At 24.9% G+C, this 14734-nt stretch overlaps 1 protein-coding gene across 1 annotated transcript; it reads right to left on the bottom strand.

The window, feature by feature from the left end:
• Nucleotides 1-3850: 3850 nt before the first annotated feature.
• Nucleotides 3851-12807, bottom strand: LOC135928938 (tyrosine-protein kinase CSK-like). The gene is made up of 11 exons (XM_065465426.1): nt 12701-12807; nt 12540-12650; nt 12391-12494; nt 12080-12344; nt 11048-11408; nt 9082-9187; nt 7887-8048; nt 7399-7498; nt 5133-5369; nt 4841-4927; nt 3851-4204 (listed from the first exon to the last, which is right to left on the bottom strand). Exons 1-11 carry the CDS (start codon nt 12701-12703, stop codon nt 4013-4015), a joined length of 1728 nt encoding a protein of 575 aa, XP_065321498.1. The 5' UTR covers nt 12704-12807; the 3' UTR covers nt 3851-4012.
• Between the last annotated feature and the right edge of the window lie 1927 nt (nt 12808-14734).

Raw genomic sequence — 14734 nt, 5'->3', positions numbered from 1 at the left:
TATTCGTTCTCTAGTCAGCTCAACTTTATTTAACTATTCATCCTCTAGTCGACTCAGGAAAATAATTCGTATTCACGACTCATGCAAGTCTAAAGTAAAAAATGTAAAAAACAAAAAAAATATCTTAATTAATGATAACTAATTTGAAATATTCTTCCTCTATATGACTCAAAATGACGACTCAAATTCATAGAATTATTCGTCCTCTAATCGACTCAATTATATAATTTTTATTCACGACTCAAGTTAGAGGTTTAAAGTAAAAAAATGTAAAAAACATAATAAATATATTAATAATAACTAATTGGAAAATTTCGTCCTCTAGTCGACTAAAACATATTCTTATTCAAGACTCAAGTTAGAAGTCTCAAGAAAAAAATGTAAAAAACAGAACAAATATCTTAATTAATAATAATAAATCTGAATTATTCGTCCTCTAGTCGACTCAAATTGACGACTCAAGTAGAACTTTCAGCCTCTAGTCGACTCAAGTTCATAGAACTACTCGTCCTCTAGTCGACTAAGCATATAGACTTGAGTTTACGAATCGAGTCAACCTGAGTTCACAACTATAGTCGATTTGAGCTCCCGACCCAGTTCATAACTCAAATCATTTTGGGTCAATTTTTTCGACAAATACGAATAATTTTAAGCTAATATTTTCTAAAAATTTTATGCACTTTTTATCTACAACCAAATATACCGGTTTAAATTTAAAATCGAACTCAATAGCCTCTTTTATAAATTAATGTATAGTAATTAGAAATTTTTGATAGGCAAAATAAATATTCACCTTTTATATAGAATAAATTATTATAACCAATTTGGTCTCACTAATCTTCTAATATTTTTAAAATTTTACAAGAAACAAAAATCTATCTTTTCCATAGATTTTTTGTATAAATATGGCTTAAAAGTTTTAAAAAATTTAATCAGCCCAACCCGCTCATAGTTTTTAAAAATTATTCCCGCCGGCCCTTTTTACCCGCCGGCTATTAGTCTAAAAAATTGCCCGCCTATTATTAATAAAAAATTTTAAATAAGCCCATTCTTTCAATTTTTTTAACAACTAATAAAAAAAATGATTTAGTTTCAGCGATATATCCCTACAAAAATGTTTTCAAATTTAAGAAATTGGTATATTAAGCATTAAAAAATATTCCATTTAAATAACGGATAAGGAATTTATTTGATCTAATAAGATATTTATGTAATAATATAAAATTAATATTTATTGATACTAAAAACCTTCCAGCAATGTTAATTTCTCGTTCAGAAGAAGCATTGGTTGCTGGAATTGCCAATATTTTTCAAGCTAATTTGAAAATTTTTATAAAACTTTTTCTTGTCGTTTCCATTAAAGTAGGATACTCGTTTGAAGTATATCCTTTACTCGAGTGAGATATTTAAATAAAAAGTGAAACTATTAATAATTAATATTTTAAAAAAAGTAATTTAAATTAATTGTTTATAAATTGTAAACTTAAACTAAACTAAGTAGCCTAAAATCTTGTTAAATTATACAAAAACTCGTTACTTTAATATTTAATATTTTGTAATGTCATTAGGTAATTCCTTACTCTATATAAGCCACATCTTCCCCTGATGTCTAATTTTGACGTGGTTGTTAACTAATTTAACCATTGTAATCATAATAATAATCTTTAATTGAATTCTCTGATTTTCATCTAAGTTGATTTTGATGTTATATTCTTCCATGCAAATCAAATACATGTTTTCGAAATATTTTTTACCTAATTAATTTCTTCCGATGACAATATCCTCAGTATTCGGTACAATGGTATTAAAAATTTTGAAATTTCTGGGACCATATTTTTGTTTACTTAAATGATTTTAAATAAAATAAAATTGTACTTAACCCACCCGCCCACAGTTTAAGTTTTCTTAACCCGTTCACTTATCCTCCAATTCTTTTAAATTTAAACTCGCTCTTCCACCTTCTAAATTTAGATGGGTAGGCGTGGGCGGGTGGGCTAAAAACTCCCAATGCAGACCTTTAATGTGAACAATAATATTAATTTTTTTTAACGTAATATAAATAGTATTAATTTTTTTAAAGTTGCATAAAGATTATATTCATTTTATTTTAGAATTTTTTAGGAAAAATTACAAGGGAAGTAATGCTCCCCTTGCTTCTATGAACCCTTCGTCACTGGTATATTGATAAGCTAAATAATGAATAATATTAATTAATAACAATATATGAATATTACCTATAACATCAGAAATTTAATTTAATAATCTTATTTAAACATCAAAAAATGTATATTAATTTTTATAAAATTATACTAATAAAAAAAATATAAAATCTAATATGCTATAAACATTGATCTAAAGCGAGATGTACTGCCAGCATAATAAAGAATAAATAAAATCAATATGATATACATGATCCTAGAAATTCTGATAAAAATTGTTCATAATATATAAAGTTACTCTTTAACTAAAGATCACTTGCACTAGTAAGGTGTGTAGGGGGGGGGGATTAATTCCTACTCCCTCGGTTCTAAAAAAAGAAGGTAATTTTTTAAAATTTTTAGCCCCCTAAGATTGTAAAGGCTCGTGACGCCCCTGGGTTAATGCTATATATATAATCCAAATTGGACTCAAAACTTAGATATTCCACTATTTTTTTGATGAATTTAATTTGAAACATTAATAGACCTATTCGAAAACGAATCGCATAATTCGAATCGAGTAGTAAAGAATACAAATAGTAAATTATGCGTTGCTTGATAGCGAATAAATATTCGATTTGAATATTAGATATTTAAATAATTTTTTTATTAAGCAAATTATCTGAATAATTAGTTTTATTTAATAGTTTTATTTAAATTAGATAAATCGAATAATTAGTTTTATTCTAATCGAATAATTTGATCGAATATTAAATTATTCGGAATAATTATCAAAATGTTCTTCAATAACATTTTATAATTTTTATTGATAACCTATCAATCTGACATGTGATGTGATTAACAAAAAATACATCATGGATGTGAAAGGCTTTCCTTAGTTAGAACTAATGTTTTGTCAAAAAAGTCGCATGTCTCTTGGTATTTTTTGCAATGAAGCTTACTATAAAATAAAAACTTTAGGAAAACACTTAGACACAGATTTAGTGAAATATATTAGGCAACACATATCTATTGAGACCTTCCGATGGAATTATGTCATTCCCATCTCTCTGAGTTGAATAATTATTTTTGTTTCTTTGTTTTATTTTAATTTTAAATGTTACTATATATATATATATATTAGCCAAATATGTGTTTATTAAAAAGAAGAAAAAAAGTGCAAACACAAAATAATGTTTAATAATGTAAATCTGCCAAAGATCTGTAAAAAGCAAACCTAAAACCCGTGGAAAAATCACCCCCTTAAGAAAATCATGGCTACGCCAGGTATGGATTATAAATCGATACCAACAGATCTGCCCCAAAAGCGTTTAGACAAAAGCAAAAAAAAATCATTTTAATTTTAACCAATAAAAAATTATGATTTAATTTAAAAATTGTATAGGAGTTGGGACATTACATTATTTGTAGGTTGGGTCTACTTTCCCAAAATTTATTAATCATTTTCTCGTAAATTTTGTTTTCAATCACCCAATTCGACCCAACTTCAAACCCGCTTAATCCTAGACGCGAAACGTGATCATTCTTTTTTAGTCGAATATCAACATTAGTGGTGTTAGATACTATTTAAACATATCTACATCTTAATGGAACAAAAATATAAGTAAAATATGAAGAATTGCCTCATTTGGTTCCGACATGATTATTTTTATAAAAAATAATACATAATCTGGGGGAAAAAACGAAGTAAAAAAAGTCAAATGCAGTTGTATTATTTAAAATAATTATATAATTTAAAAGAAGAAATAATATATAAAATATAAAAAAAAAATTATTACAATAATTATATCTAACAACGTACGGTAAATACACGTTTACAGAACATGACATAAAATAAAAACGCGAAAAATAATTCAATGAGAAGTAGTTGTTGTGGTTATGTTAAGATTGTTGAGATTATCTGAGTGAATATGTTTAAAACTCGGCCTTTTGTCGGAATTTAAATCCCAGCAATTAAGCATTAATTTATACATGGTGTCGGGACATCCCTCAGGGCTTTCGAGTCGGTATCCCTTTTCTATGTGCTTTATCACATCACATAAAGGCTTTATTTTTTTTTAATTTAGGATATAAATAAGTGCTAAACTATTAAATATTAGGTTGATCAGATATAAATATTGCATGATTGATTATATGAGAATGTCCACGTAATTACGAGGACTATAACGAATTTACAATTATTATAATAGAATACTGATGAAAAATCATTTGATTTAATTATTTAAAAACGAATTCTTAAATATTCAATAATTTGGAAGGAACTTTTTATTTTTATCTTTATTTTCACAAAATCTAAATTTTTTACAAAATATAATAATCCAATTTTTTAGAAAAATAAAATTTTCGAATCGAATATGAATAATGAAATTATTGATTCATATTTTTGGAGGTCTATAATGTAAATAATTTTAAAAAAATATATTTTCCATTTTATTTTAAATTATTTTTTTAAATGTGCTTTATATAAGTATAAGAAAAAGGTAAAAACATTTCAAAATTATTTGTTCTTTAAAAATATTTTTTCAAAATTTAATTTAAAAATAAAATCATAAATCATTAATAAAAATAAAATAAAAGTGTCTTCTTTTTTAAAAAAATTTTGGTTAATTTTTTTAAAGCCTCTATAATATGCTATATAAATTAACATTATTATAAAATAAATAATGTTTATATTATTGTACGATTCTCGAAAAGGGAACTTTTCCGAAACTGAATATTTCCCATAACAAAACACCGTAACTCCAAACGTCCGACTTTGATGAGAATTTCTTATTTGACATTAACACGAATAAAATAATTATATTATTTGTATAAATATAATAACAGTCTGATTATGTTTTCCACTTTTTAGCATTTCGTCTAAAAAAGTATAACTAACCTAGAATAATAAAATTATTTTAATTTTTTATATAACATGATTCAAGTGCTAATCCTTAAAATGAACCATAAAATATTATAATTTTTTTTAAAAACTTTGTTATCTCTAAGGGCCTCTGGTGCTGTCCATTTGATAGGAAATTTCCCATTCGGGTCTTCGTTGGTATTATTTAGCATTTCGCCTTCATTCGCAAGAATATTATTCGTAGTTGAGTGATGATTATTGGTATTGACGAGGAGAGAATTAGAATTCGTGTCCGGAAAATTGTTTGGGGGATTTGGTAAGTTGTTGTTTATGAAGGATCCTTCTTTGGCTAGGCCGAAATCTGAGAGCTAAGTTGATATAGGGGACGGGGGGGGGGGGGGGTGAAACATAAAAATAGTTTGTGTGCTAGATGTTATCATGACGAGAAAGGTTATATTGATTTATAAATGTAATTTTAGTTTTAAGGTTTTCCTAAAATATTTCAACTCAATTTCATGAGTATAAAATACCTAATTCAAATCTATCATTACCTAAATCTATCATATTTTTTTGTCCTCTAAATCAATCATATTGAAAATAAAAAGTTTGTATGTTTAAAATCTTAAAAGCAGCTTGCGATTTATTAATTTAGGTAATTTTTAAAAAAAATCATTTTTATTTTATATTTTTTATATTAAAATTCTCCTAATTATTGATTTCTTTTCTAGTAAGCTGTGCAATTTTATAGGCCTACAAAAAAACGAATCTAATCGAATATTTGTGCTATTCGTATTTGTACGAATCGAATAATATCGAATAATTTATTATTCGTATTTAAATAATAAAATCATTATTCTATTTGATTCTAAAATTTTTCTAAAGCTTATAAAAAATATATAATTTTTTGCAAAAAAAATTATAAACAGATGTAATGTTTTAAGATGACACTTTTAAGGATTCTCTAAACTAATTGTCATTAGCATATAAAAATTTACAGAAAATAAACGAAATTAAACCCAATGATTACATATAACGTCATTTCATAATCATCAAAATATAATACAGAAAAATTATATATAATGATAGATCCGAATTTGATAATAACCAGTTTTATCAAAAGTTTTTCTAAAAGTTACCTCCTTCAAGACATTCTATTTTTCATTATCATATTTGTTCCTATTGAGAATAACCACTAACTTGATGCCGAAGATCCCTGAATTGACAATATATCAGTTGCCATTTTAGACAACACAGGAAAACGATCCCCATGCAATCTCCACCATTCTAGTGGACTCTTATTAGAACTGATTCTTAATTCATTAAGATATGTTTCCACCTCACATATATATTGATGCGATGTTATTTTGTTTGAAAATTCTATCCAAGTTCGACTGTACTATTGCGCTAACTGATGTTGTATTGATATTATATTTCACTTTGTATTCATTATATACATCCTTAAATTTTTCTAATAGAATTATTGTATCTATGTTATATGATGTTGGTGGTTGTTCAAAAAATTCCATTTTTAGTCTAGGACCTAGTATTGTGATATTATAGTAAGAATATTTAAGTTATAATAATTTTCTGTGAGGATGAAGATGATAATGATTATGATACACTATCTGAATTAGATGATTGTTTTTAATTTTCTCAAAAATAAGGTCACTAAATGGGAAAAGAATTTTCCTAATCAAAGAATAAGAACTAGTCAAGAAAATTTAGTTATTTATCTGCCAGGAGTTTAATAATATCGAGAGGCACACTCCATAAAATTTCACTTGTTCATAACACTAAAAATGATTAAAACCAAATCATCAAAATAAAATAGTTATATTTTAGTTTATTTTGTTGGGGCGTTTCTCTTTCCATAACTTTATCAGAAAATATAACTTGTTATGATTTGATAATAGGAAATAAAATAAAATAAACGAAATGATATCCACTAGGAAAATTTAATTACTTCTTTTTTTATTATACTTACAATAAAATATTTTCAAAAAATTACGAATATTTATAAATAAATAATTTCGAATAAATGAATAATTTTCCTCGTTTGTGCTATTCGTATTCGTAAAATACGAATCGAATCAGATTAAATCGAATAACTAATAATTCGTTTTAGGCCTAATTTTACATAATGTACATTATGATTTGTCCTTATATAATAAATAATAGATTTATAAAATAAATAATGATTACTTTTTTCTTAAAGCTGCTTTTGTTTAATGCATTAAGTCATATGATTAACATCATTTTTGAAAAAAATTAAGATGGTAATTTAGATTTAAGTAAAGGTGATTAGTTACATTTCAAGTAAAACTATGCGTTTTGGAAAAGTTTTAATTATAACTAGCTACATTTGAAAAGTAACTTTAACAACACTATCTTTTATACTTTGGCCATTTGGTCCTGGTCCAATAGCACATTTCTAGCGGCTAAATCTCTGTGAATTATTTGTTTGCTCTCCAAATACATCATACCTTTGCAGCAATCACTATTTATTCATTTTTGTTTCAAAAAATATAATTAAATTCCTATTATCAAACTACCATTTTTTCAAATTTATTTGAAGTATTATATTATAAATAATGTTTTTAAAATTTTAATGAAGTTATCAACATAAGGAGTTATGACAAATATAAGTTCGAAACAAATTTCAAAATTAAGTAATTTTAAAGAACACAACGAGGCTGAAAATTTTTTGTTTTTTTAAATTTTTTATATTATAACTAACAGCAAAATTAACAATATTTGTTTCCCCTGTTTTAAATAAGCTTTCCTTTTCTTCCCCCATTCTACAAATTCAGAAGATAAATACGCTTATAACGGTATATTATAGTATACATTACAATTTTAAATACATAATAAAATATATAACTCACTCAGCGAAATTGATTAAACGGGGAGGAGTGAGAACATTTCGACCTCTTGACCTTAGAAATTCTAGCAAATTTCCATGTGTCATGTATTCCAAGACCATATAAACCCTTTCCCCTCCAAAAACAACGCCCAAAAACCTAACCACATTAGCGTGCTTGATGCCACTAATATGAAAAAACATGTAAAGAGGGAGTATATTTAAATGAACGATATCGAGAAGTTAGAAAAAAAAAATACTTGCAAATTTTTTTAAAAAAAGGATCTTATTTTATTTTTTTTATATCAACGTTTAAATTAAAAAGGTATGGACAAGTCAATTCAAGAATCTAGCAAAAAAAAGATTCCCTATATAAAAATAAACATTTATTTATAAACTATATGATATACGTTATTTTTAGGCTATTCAACAATTCGTTTCAACTAATTCTATTCACTTGATAAATACGATTAGTAATTAATCGATTTATTCTAATACAAATAAATAATTATTTAATTCCAATACAAGGAATAATTATTTAATGGAATAATTTGACTTTAAATATCAATAAAAATTATGTAAATCAAAGTTTCAAAACTAATTTTTTAAAATTATTATATCGTTGTTCGTTTTCTTAATATTCTGAGCGAATTCCAGATAAGACGTTTAATTTTCAAACGAAAAAAAAATAAAGATTTGATAGAAATGTTTAGGAGGAATATAGTTTGTGTTTGTTCCATTTTCCTTTAATATTACATTTTTTTGAATTTTAGAACAAATTTATTCACTTTTATTTACTATGATAAATTGCTAGTTAAATAATCATAATATAAATTTTATTCCAATTATTTAAATATTATTATATAATTTGTGTAATGAATTAAATTTTACAATTTATGGCATAATTAATTTAAAAAATTTTAATTTAAAAATTAATAATTTGAGTAAGAATATGTAGCAAATAATTATTATATTCGTTTATAAGAATCGATTTCGAAAAATGCAATATTTGATTCGTGATTGTTTTTGAATGGCCTTTACTATAATTCACAAATCATTGGCGTCAATTTTTTACAATTAGCATTTACAATGATAAAATAAAATATACATTGTTAAATATCATTTTGAAAGTGAAGAGTATCATTATGAATTACAATAATAAAAGATACTTAACAGTATTATTAAAAATGGTGTAGTAGATTAAAATAAAAACAACGTACGTCATGATAGAGGCTTCGGCGAGGAATTTTTCAAAACTTTTAGGGCTTTTGTCTTTAAGAGTTTTAATAGCTACCTTTTTGCCCCTCAAAGTTCCCAATAAAACATCTACGATTAAAATTTAAAATAATATTTTGGTGTTGTAAATACATAGACTTATAATATACACATTTAGGTTGCTTAATCGTTGATTTTGTGAAATAATAAAGATCTTTAAAACCTTCCATCTTTGGATTATCAAGAATTAAGCTTGTTTTATTAATGCTTACTAAATTTAACTCGAAAAAATATTTTATTATAAGAAAATTTCTTAATTTATTATTTTGGAAACAAATTTAGAAAAATTAATAATATCTTATAGCAAATCATATCATATTTATCTAAGAATCATTTCTATAAATTTGATTAAAATCTTTTATTTTATAATCAAAAAATAAATATATAAAATGGGATTTTTTTTGGAACAAAATTTCTAATGCAAGTTAGCGCAATTTTAAAATATAAAACATTTATAAAAAAAATTTATTTTTTACCGGATATAAATTTCTACATAGTTAAAACAATAATACAAACCTTTTAGGAATTGCTTAAGATTGATGTCAATTTTCTTTATTTACTGTACAAAGAAGAATTTTTCAACTCTTGATTTTGGATCAGGTAAAATGTTTGGGCGCCGAATAGCATTACAAAACCGTTGGGAGTGACAATTCTTTACTCCATGAGGGAAAATATTGGTTTTGAACTGGATAGAAAGTTGGGTAGTAGATGAGTAATAAAAAATCTTTGGAAGTAGTTTAAATGAATTGTCAATTCTTATTACACCGCGAAATAAAAAGTTGAAATTTTTAGAAAAACTAAATATGATTTGTTGGTTATAAATTTGGATTTTTTCCTTAGTGGAGTAATTAAAATTGCCAAATTTCATTTTATACTTCCCATAGGTTTTTCAATACTCATCTACTATCCAAAACCAAGTTAAAAAAAATTGTGAAATAAAGAAAGTTGGCACTATAAATTTTAAACTGCTCCCAACGGTTTTGTAATACTGTTCTACTATCCAAAACATTTTACCCAGCGCAAAACCAAGTTGTTCAAAAATTTGATTTTTTTCCTTTTTGGAGTAAAGAAAATTGGCACTATCAATACTAATATTATCCCATAAAGGTTTGTAATACAACCTAGAACTTTTCATTAAAAACAGATTTTTTAAAAAATATTTTACATCTTATAAACGAAGCGCCAAGTTGCGTTAAAAATTTTATCGCGGGCATTAAATAAAACAAGCTTATTCGTAAATCGTGATTAAGATAGGTGACTTTTTTATCCCCTTCTTGGCATATATGTGGTTAAATCACCTATCCTTAGCAACTCTATAATAGCTTAGATTGAGCTCATCAACAAAGATGGAGGTGAAAAAACAAAAATAGGTGATATTTTAAGAACATTCATAGGAAAAGGAACGTTCAACAAAAAGTTTTCGTGTTTTAGAAAAATTATTTGGAACACATTGATGAGAGTTCCAGATGTTTCTACGAATTTGCTTCTAATAAAATATTTCGGCGTCTCAAACCATTTTTATTAAGAAAATTTGAAAAATAATGGGAAATACAATTTAAATCTTATAAGGAATAGAACAGGTACCAATTGTGTTATTATTTGTTTTATCACTTCTCGGCTATATAAATCCTGGCGAAATTTTTTAAACTTTTAAACATATTAATAAACTACCATTCATTCTTATGAGATTCACAAAATTACCTTAAAAAAAATAAAGAAATAAGCGTTTTTATTTTCATTAAAAAGTAAAAACATGCCCAAAATTTTTTATACCATTTTTTTAGAAATTTTAAAAAATTAAAATAGTTTATTAAAATATTTTTATTTATGAAAGTTCTGAAATTTGATCAAATTTTTTTTAAGTTTTAAACACCCTTATGTGTAAATAAATAAAAAACATTTAAAATTGACCTCCAAACTCTCCTTTTCCTATAGGATCTAGAACAGTCAAGGCATCAGGTTTGATAGCCCAACCGGCAGATTTAAAAACGGCAGGTGTAACTATGAATTCGTCTGTCTTTGACATCTTACTATCATTTTCTATATTTCCGTCGATATTTTCTTTGTTTATGTGATTAAGGCCACCATTTTTAGTAGCATTTATCGAATTATTTGAGTTATTTAGGTTTGAATTCAAATTTTGTTTGACATTGTTTTGATGTGGGAGTTTTTTGGGGTTATTGCTGTTACTCTGCAAATTTATGGAAGAGGTTTCAGGGTAAACTGGTTTACACAAGAGGCAAACCAAGCCATCTTCGTTGAGAGAGTAATGCTGATAAAGAATGAAATAGGAAAATTTTATGAAAATTATTGAATTAAATTTGATTATGAAATATGGGCAAAATGTTTCATACATTTTATAAAACAAGTTTATTCATAAAATATATATTTTTTTTATTGGTAATAATTACAAACAAAACAACATCTTACTCATTCAAAAAGTTTCCTGATTCTATATAAATTTTTTTAGCAATAATGTGTTAAGATTTCAAATAATTTTTAGAGAAATATATTTTAATATCCAATTGCTAATATATTAATATTAATCAGAAATCCCATATTATCTTTTTAGCCAAAATAATATTCAAACAATATACTAAGATATTATTTAGTTTGTAAAAATTAATTATCATTTTTGTCTATTGACCGCTGCTATTGGTCAAATTAAAATATATCCTTAACTGATACTTGAGTATATATAATGCTTACTTCTGATATTAATATAAAATAATATATCTTTAAATCTTTTTTGACATTATATTATCCTAATAAATAATTTAAGTATGATCTAACTTAATATAAGAACAGGATATATTTTAACAAAATATAAGATGTTAAATGAATAAAGTCATGCTTATATAATTAACAGTTTTGAAAATAAAATTTGGAATTATAAAAAAATATAAATCTTTGCAATATTTTATTTTAAATATTTTGATATACTTTGACCAGTTGAATAAGGTTGTCAAAAAATATTTCATTATCAATAGTAAACATAGATTTTTTCTCATCTTCAGTATTTATATCATTTTCATTTATAGTGTTTGAGTTAATTATATGATAATGTTCAACAATATTGTTGCAAAGTAGGCAGAGGGTATAATCTCCTGGAAAATTTGTGCTCTCCCTTACTAAAAAATATCCATCTTTTGATTTATTTTTTAGTATAATTTCAGCTTTTTCTCTACTAATTTTACCATGGAACCATCTTAAAAAATGAATTTAATTTAAACGTGCAAAAAAAAATCAATTACAGCATAGAGTTGTACAGTGAAATTTTTTTCCTCAATTCACAGTAATTTGAAGGAATAAGACCTTTTGCACCATCCAATCTTTGAGCAAAATACCAATCTAATTTCTATAGTAATATCGAATACACTAAATTTAATAAAATTTAAAAAACTTGCGATGAAGATAAAATAGTTAATATATCACCCTTATTAAATGATAAATCTTCAGGAGTCCTACCTACATAAGAATATTTTGTGATAACTTCACTGCCAGTTGGCCAAGTCTATAGTTACAAGATATATTTCAATGTTAGATTGAGTAAGTTTAAAATACCATTTATTGGATCGGAATTTTAGCATATGTAGGGTATCCCTGATAATAGAGCTGAATGCATGAATTTTTAAATTTTAAAGGTGGTTTTTAAATTTTGTCATTAATTCCTATAAATTTTTTTAATATTTTAAATTTTATATAATACAATTACAAAGCAAAGTTATATATTAATTCAACCGCTTCAAATCCTTGTATAAATTCCCCCTGCGAAGTAAAAAAAATGCACTGTCAATTTGGAACTAGGCTCAGAGAATTGAAAAGACTATTCTTCTATCCAAAATATTTTATCTAATCTAAAACCAAGATGTTATAGTTTTTTAACTATATTTGAAAGAACAATGCAACGATCTACTACACTAATTTATATTGGTAAATTAATTCTAAATCTTAATTGGCGATTCATTAATTAAAAATGCCATTAGTATAGAGTCAGCTGTAGCGCCCACACCTAGATTCGCTCATTAAAGGAGAGAGATTAACCTCCAATTGAATAGATATTTTGAATAGCTATCGATTGATATCCTTTAAAAAATTGAACTCTTAAAGGGATTCCTTTAAATCCCATGATGATCTCGGATAGTACTGATTCTGATCCCTTTAAAAAATACAACATATATATAGCGTAATTGTAATGAAAAAATTTGATATGCCAAAAATATTAATAAAAAAAATTCGATTGCGAAAGAGAAATAAAAATTAAGTGATTTTTAAAAGCTAAAAATATAAGGAGAAAAAATCATAAGGTCAAATAATTATATAGAATGAAAAAGAGGAAAGAATTGTTAAAAAATAACATAAAAAATGGATTAGAGGAGTGAAGAAAGATAAGAGGGAAAATTAATAAAAAAATTTTAAAAAGACAAAAATGAATTATCAAAAATAAATCGAGAAAAGATAATAAAAATAAAAATGGCTAAAAGAAATAATAAAAACTTAAAAATAAAATAAGAAGGAAAAATAAAAATAAGAAAAATTTACAATTTTTTGAAAAGGAATTTTGATTTATTGACACTTTTCCTTTCCTTTTGGGAATTTTCATTTTTTGATTGGACTTTTTCCTAAGCCTTTGAGACTTTTCTTTTTTGATTGGGAAACCCTGTAACACCCTATATTTGATCAATTACACTCCTGTTAATTTTTTAAACGGTATTTTTTAAATTTGGCTAGATTTTTTATATATTTAATTTTTTGCTGCTTCATTATATTTAATATAATTAAAAGTAAAACTTTCATAAAATACTTTTCATTTAATATATAGTCAATATTCAGTGATTGAATAAATTTACATTACAAATTACAATTCATATAAATCTTATTTGATTAAATATTGTGTTGTTACTTTTAGAACACATTATATAAAATTACTTGATGTTTTTGTGCCTTTCATATATTTATCTTGATATAAATATTACGAAATTTTCAAAACCTGGAAAAAACCTTTAACTTTTAAAATTTAACAGCTGAACCATAACTTTTTAATTTTTTTTCTCCAGATCTGCTTAAAATAATTCAGTCAACGAGATGATCTCATTGCCAGAGTTGTTAAAGGATCAAATTAAAAGATCGCCGATCCTGGATTCAATCCTAAATTTGTAAATATTCTTGGATTTAAGATCTTGACCTTAAATTGTGGATTGTCATCAAGATCATTTTTTTAAATATTCGATCCCGATCCTTTTAAAAATCACTTTTTTACTTAAAAAGCAATAAATAAAATAAAAATTTTGAAAATTAAATTAAAATATTATTTAAAGAAAAATATCTATCTACATCATATTTTATCAACCACCATTCCACCAGATATATTTCAACAATTTACCAATTGATTCATAATATTTTTATTGATTTTTTTAGCCCTGAAATTTTTAAACTGATTTTTTTTCCCGATTCACGCATATAAACATGTGAAAATTAAAATATTTTCCGGAATTTAATGCTTCAAAATGGCCGGAATGTATCCATTTTATATAGTTAAGCAAAAAGAATTTGTTAAAATGATGGAAGAAATATTAGGGCGGGTTATCCGGTGCAAAA

Source organism: Gordionus sp. m RMFG-2023, chromosome 1 (assembly GCF_954871325.1).
Source record: "Gordionus sp. m RMFG-2023 chromosome 1, tfGorSpeb1-WG-v2, whole genome shotgun sequence".
NCBI classification, from domain to species: Eukaryota; Metazoa; Nematomorpha; class Gordioida; order Chordodea; family Parachordodidae; genus Gordionus; species Gordionus sp. m RMFG-2023.
The sequence above is the reverse complement of the archived record's forward strand: the minus strand, read 5'-3'. Positions and strand labels throughout refer to the sequence as shown.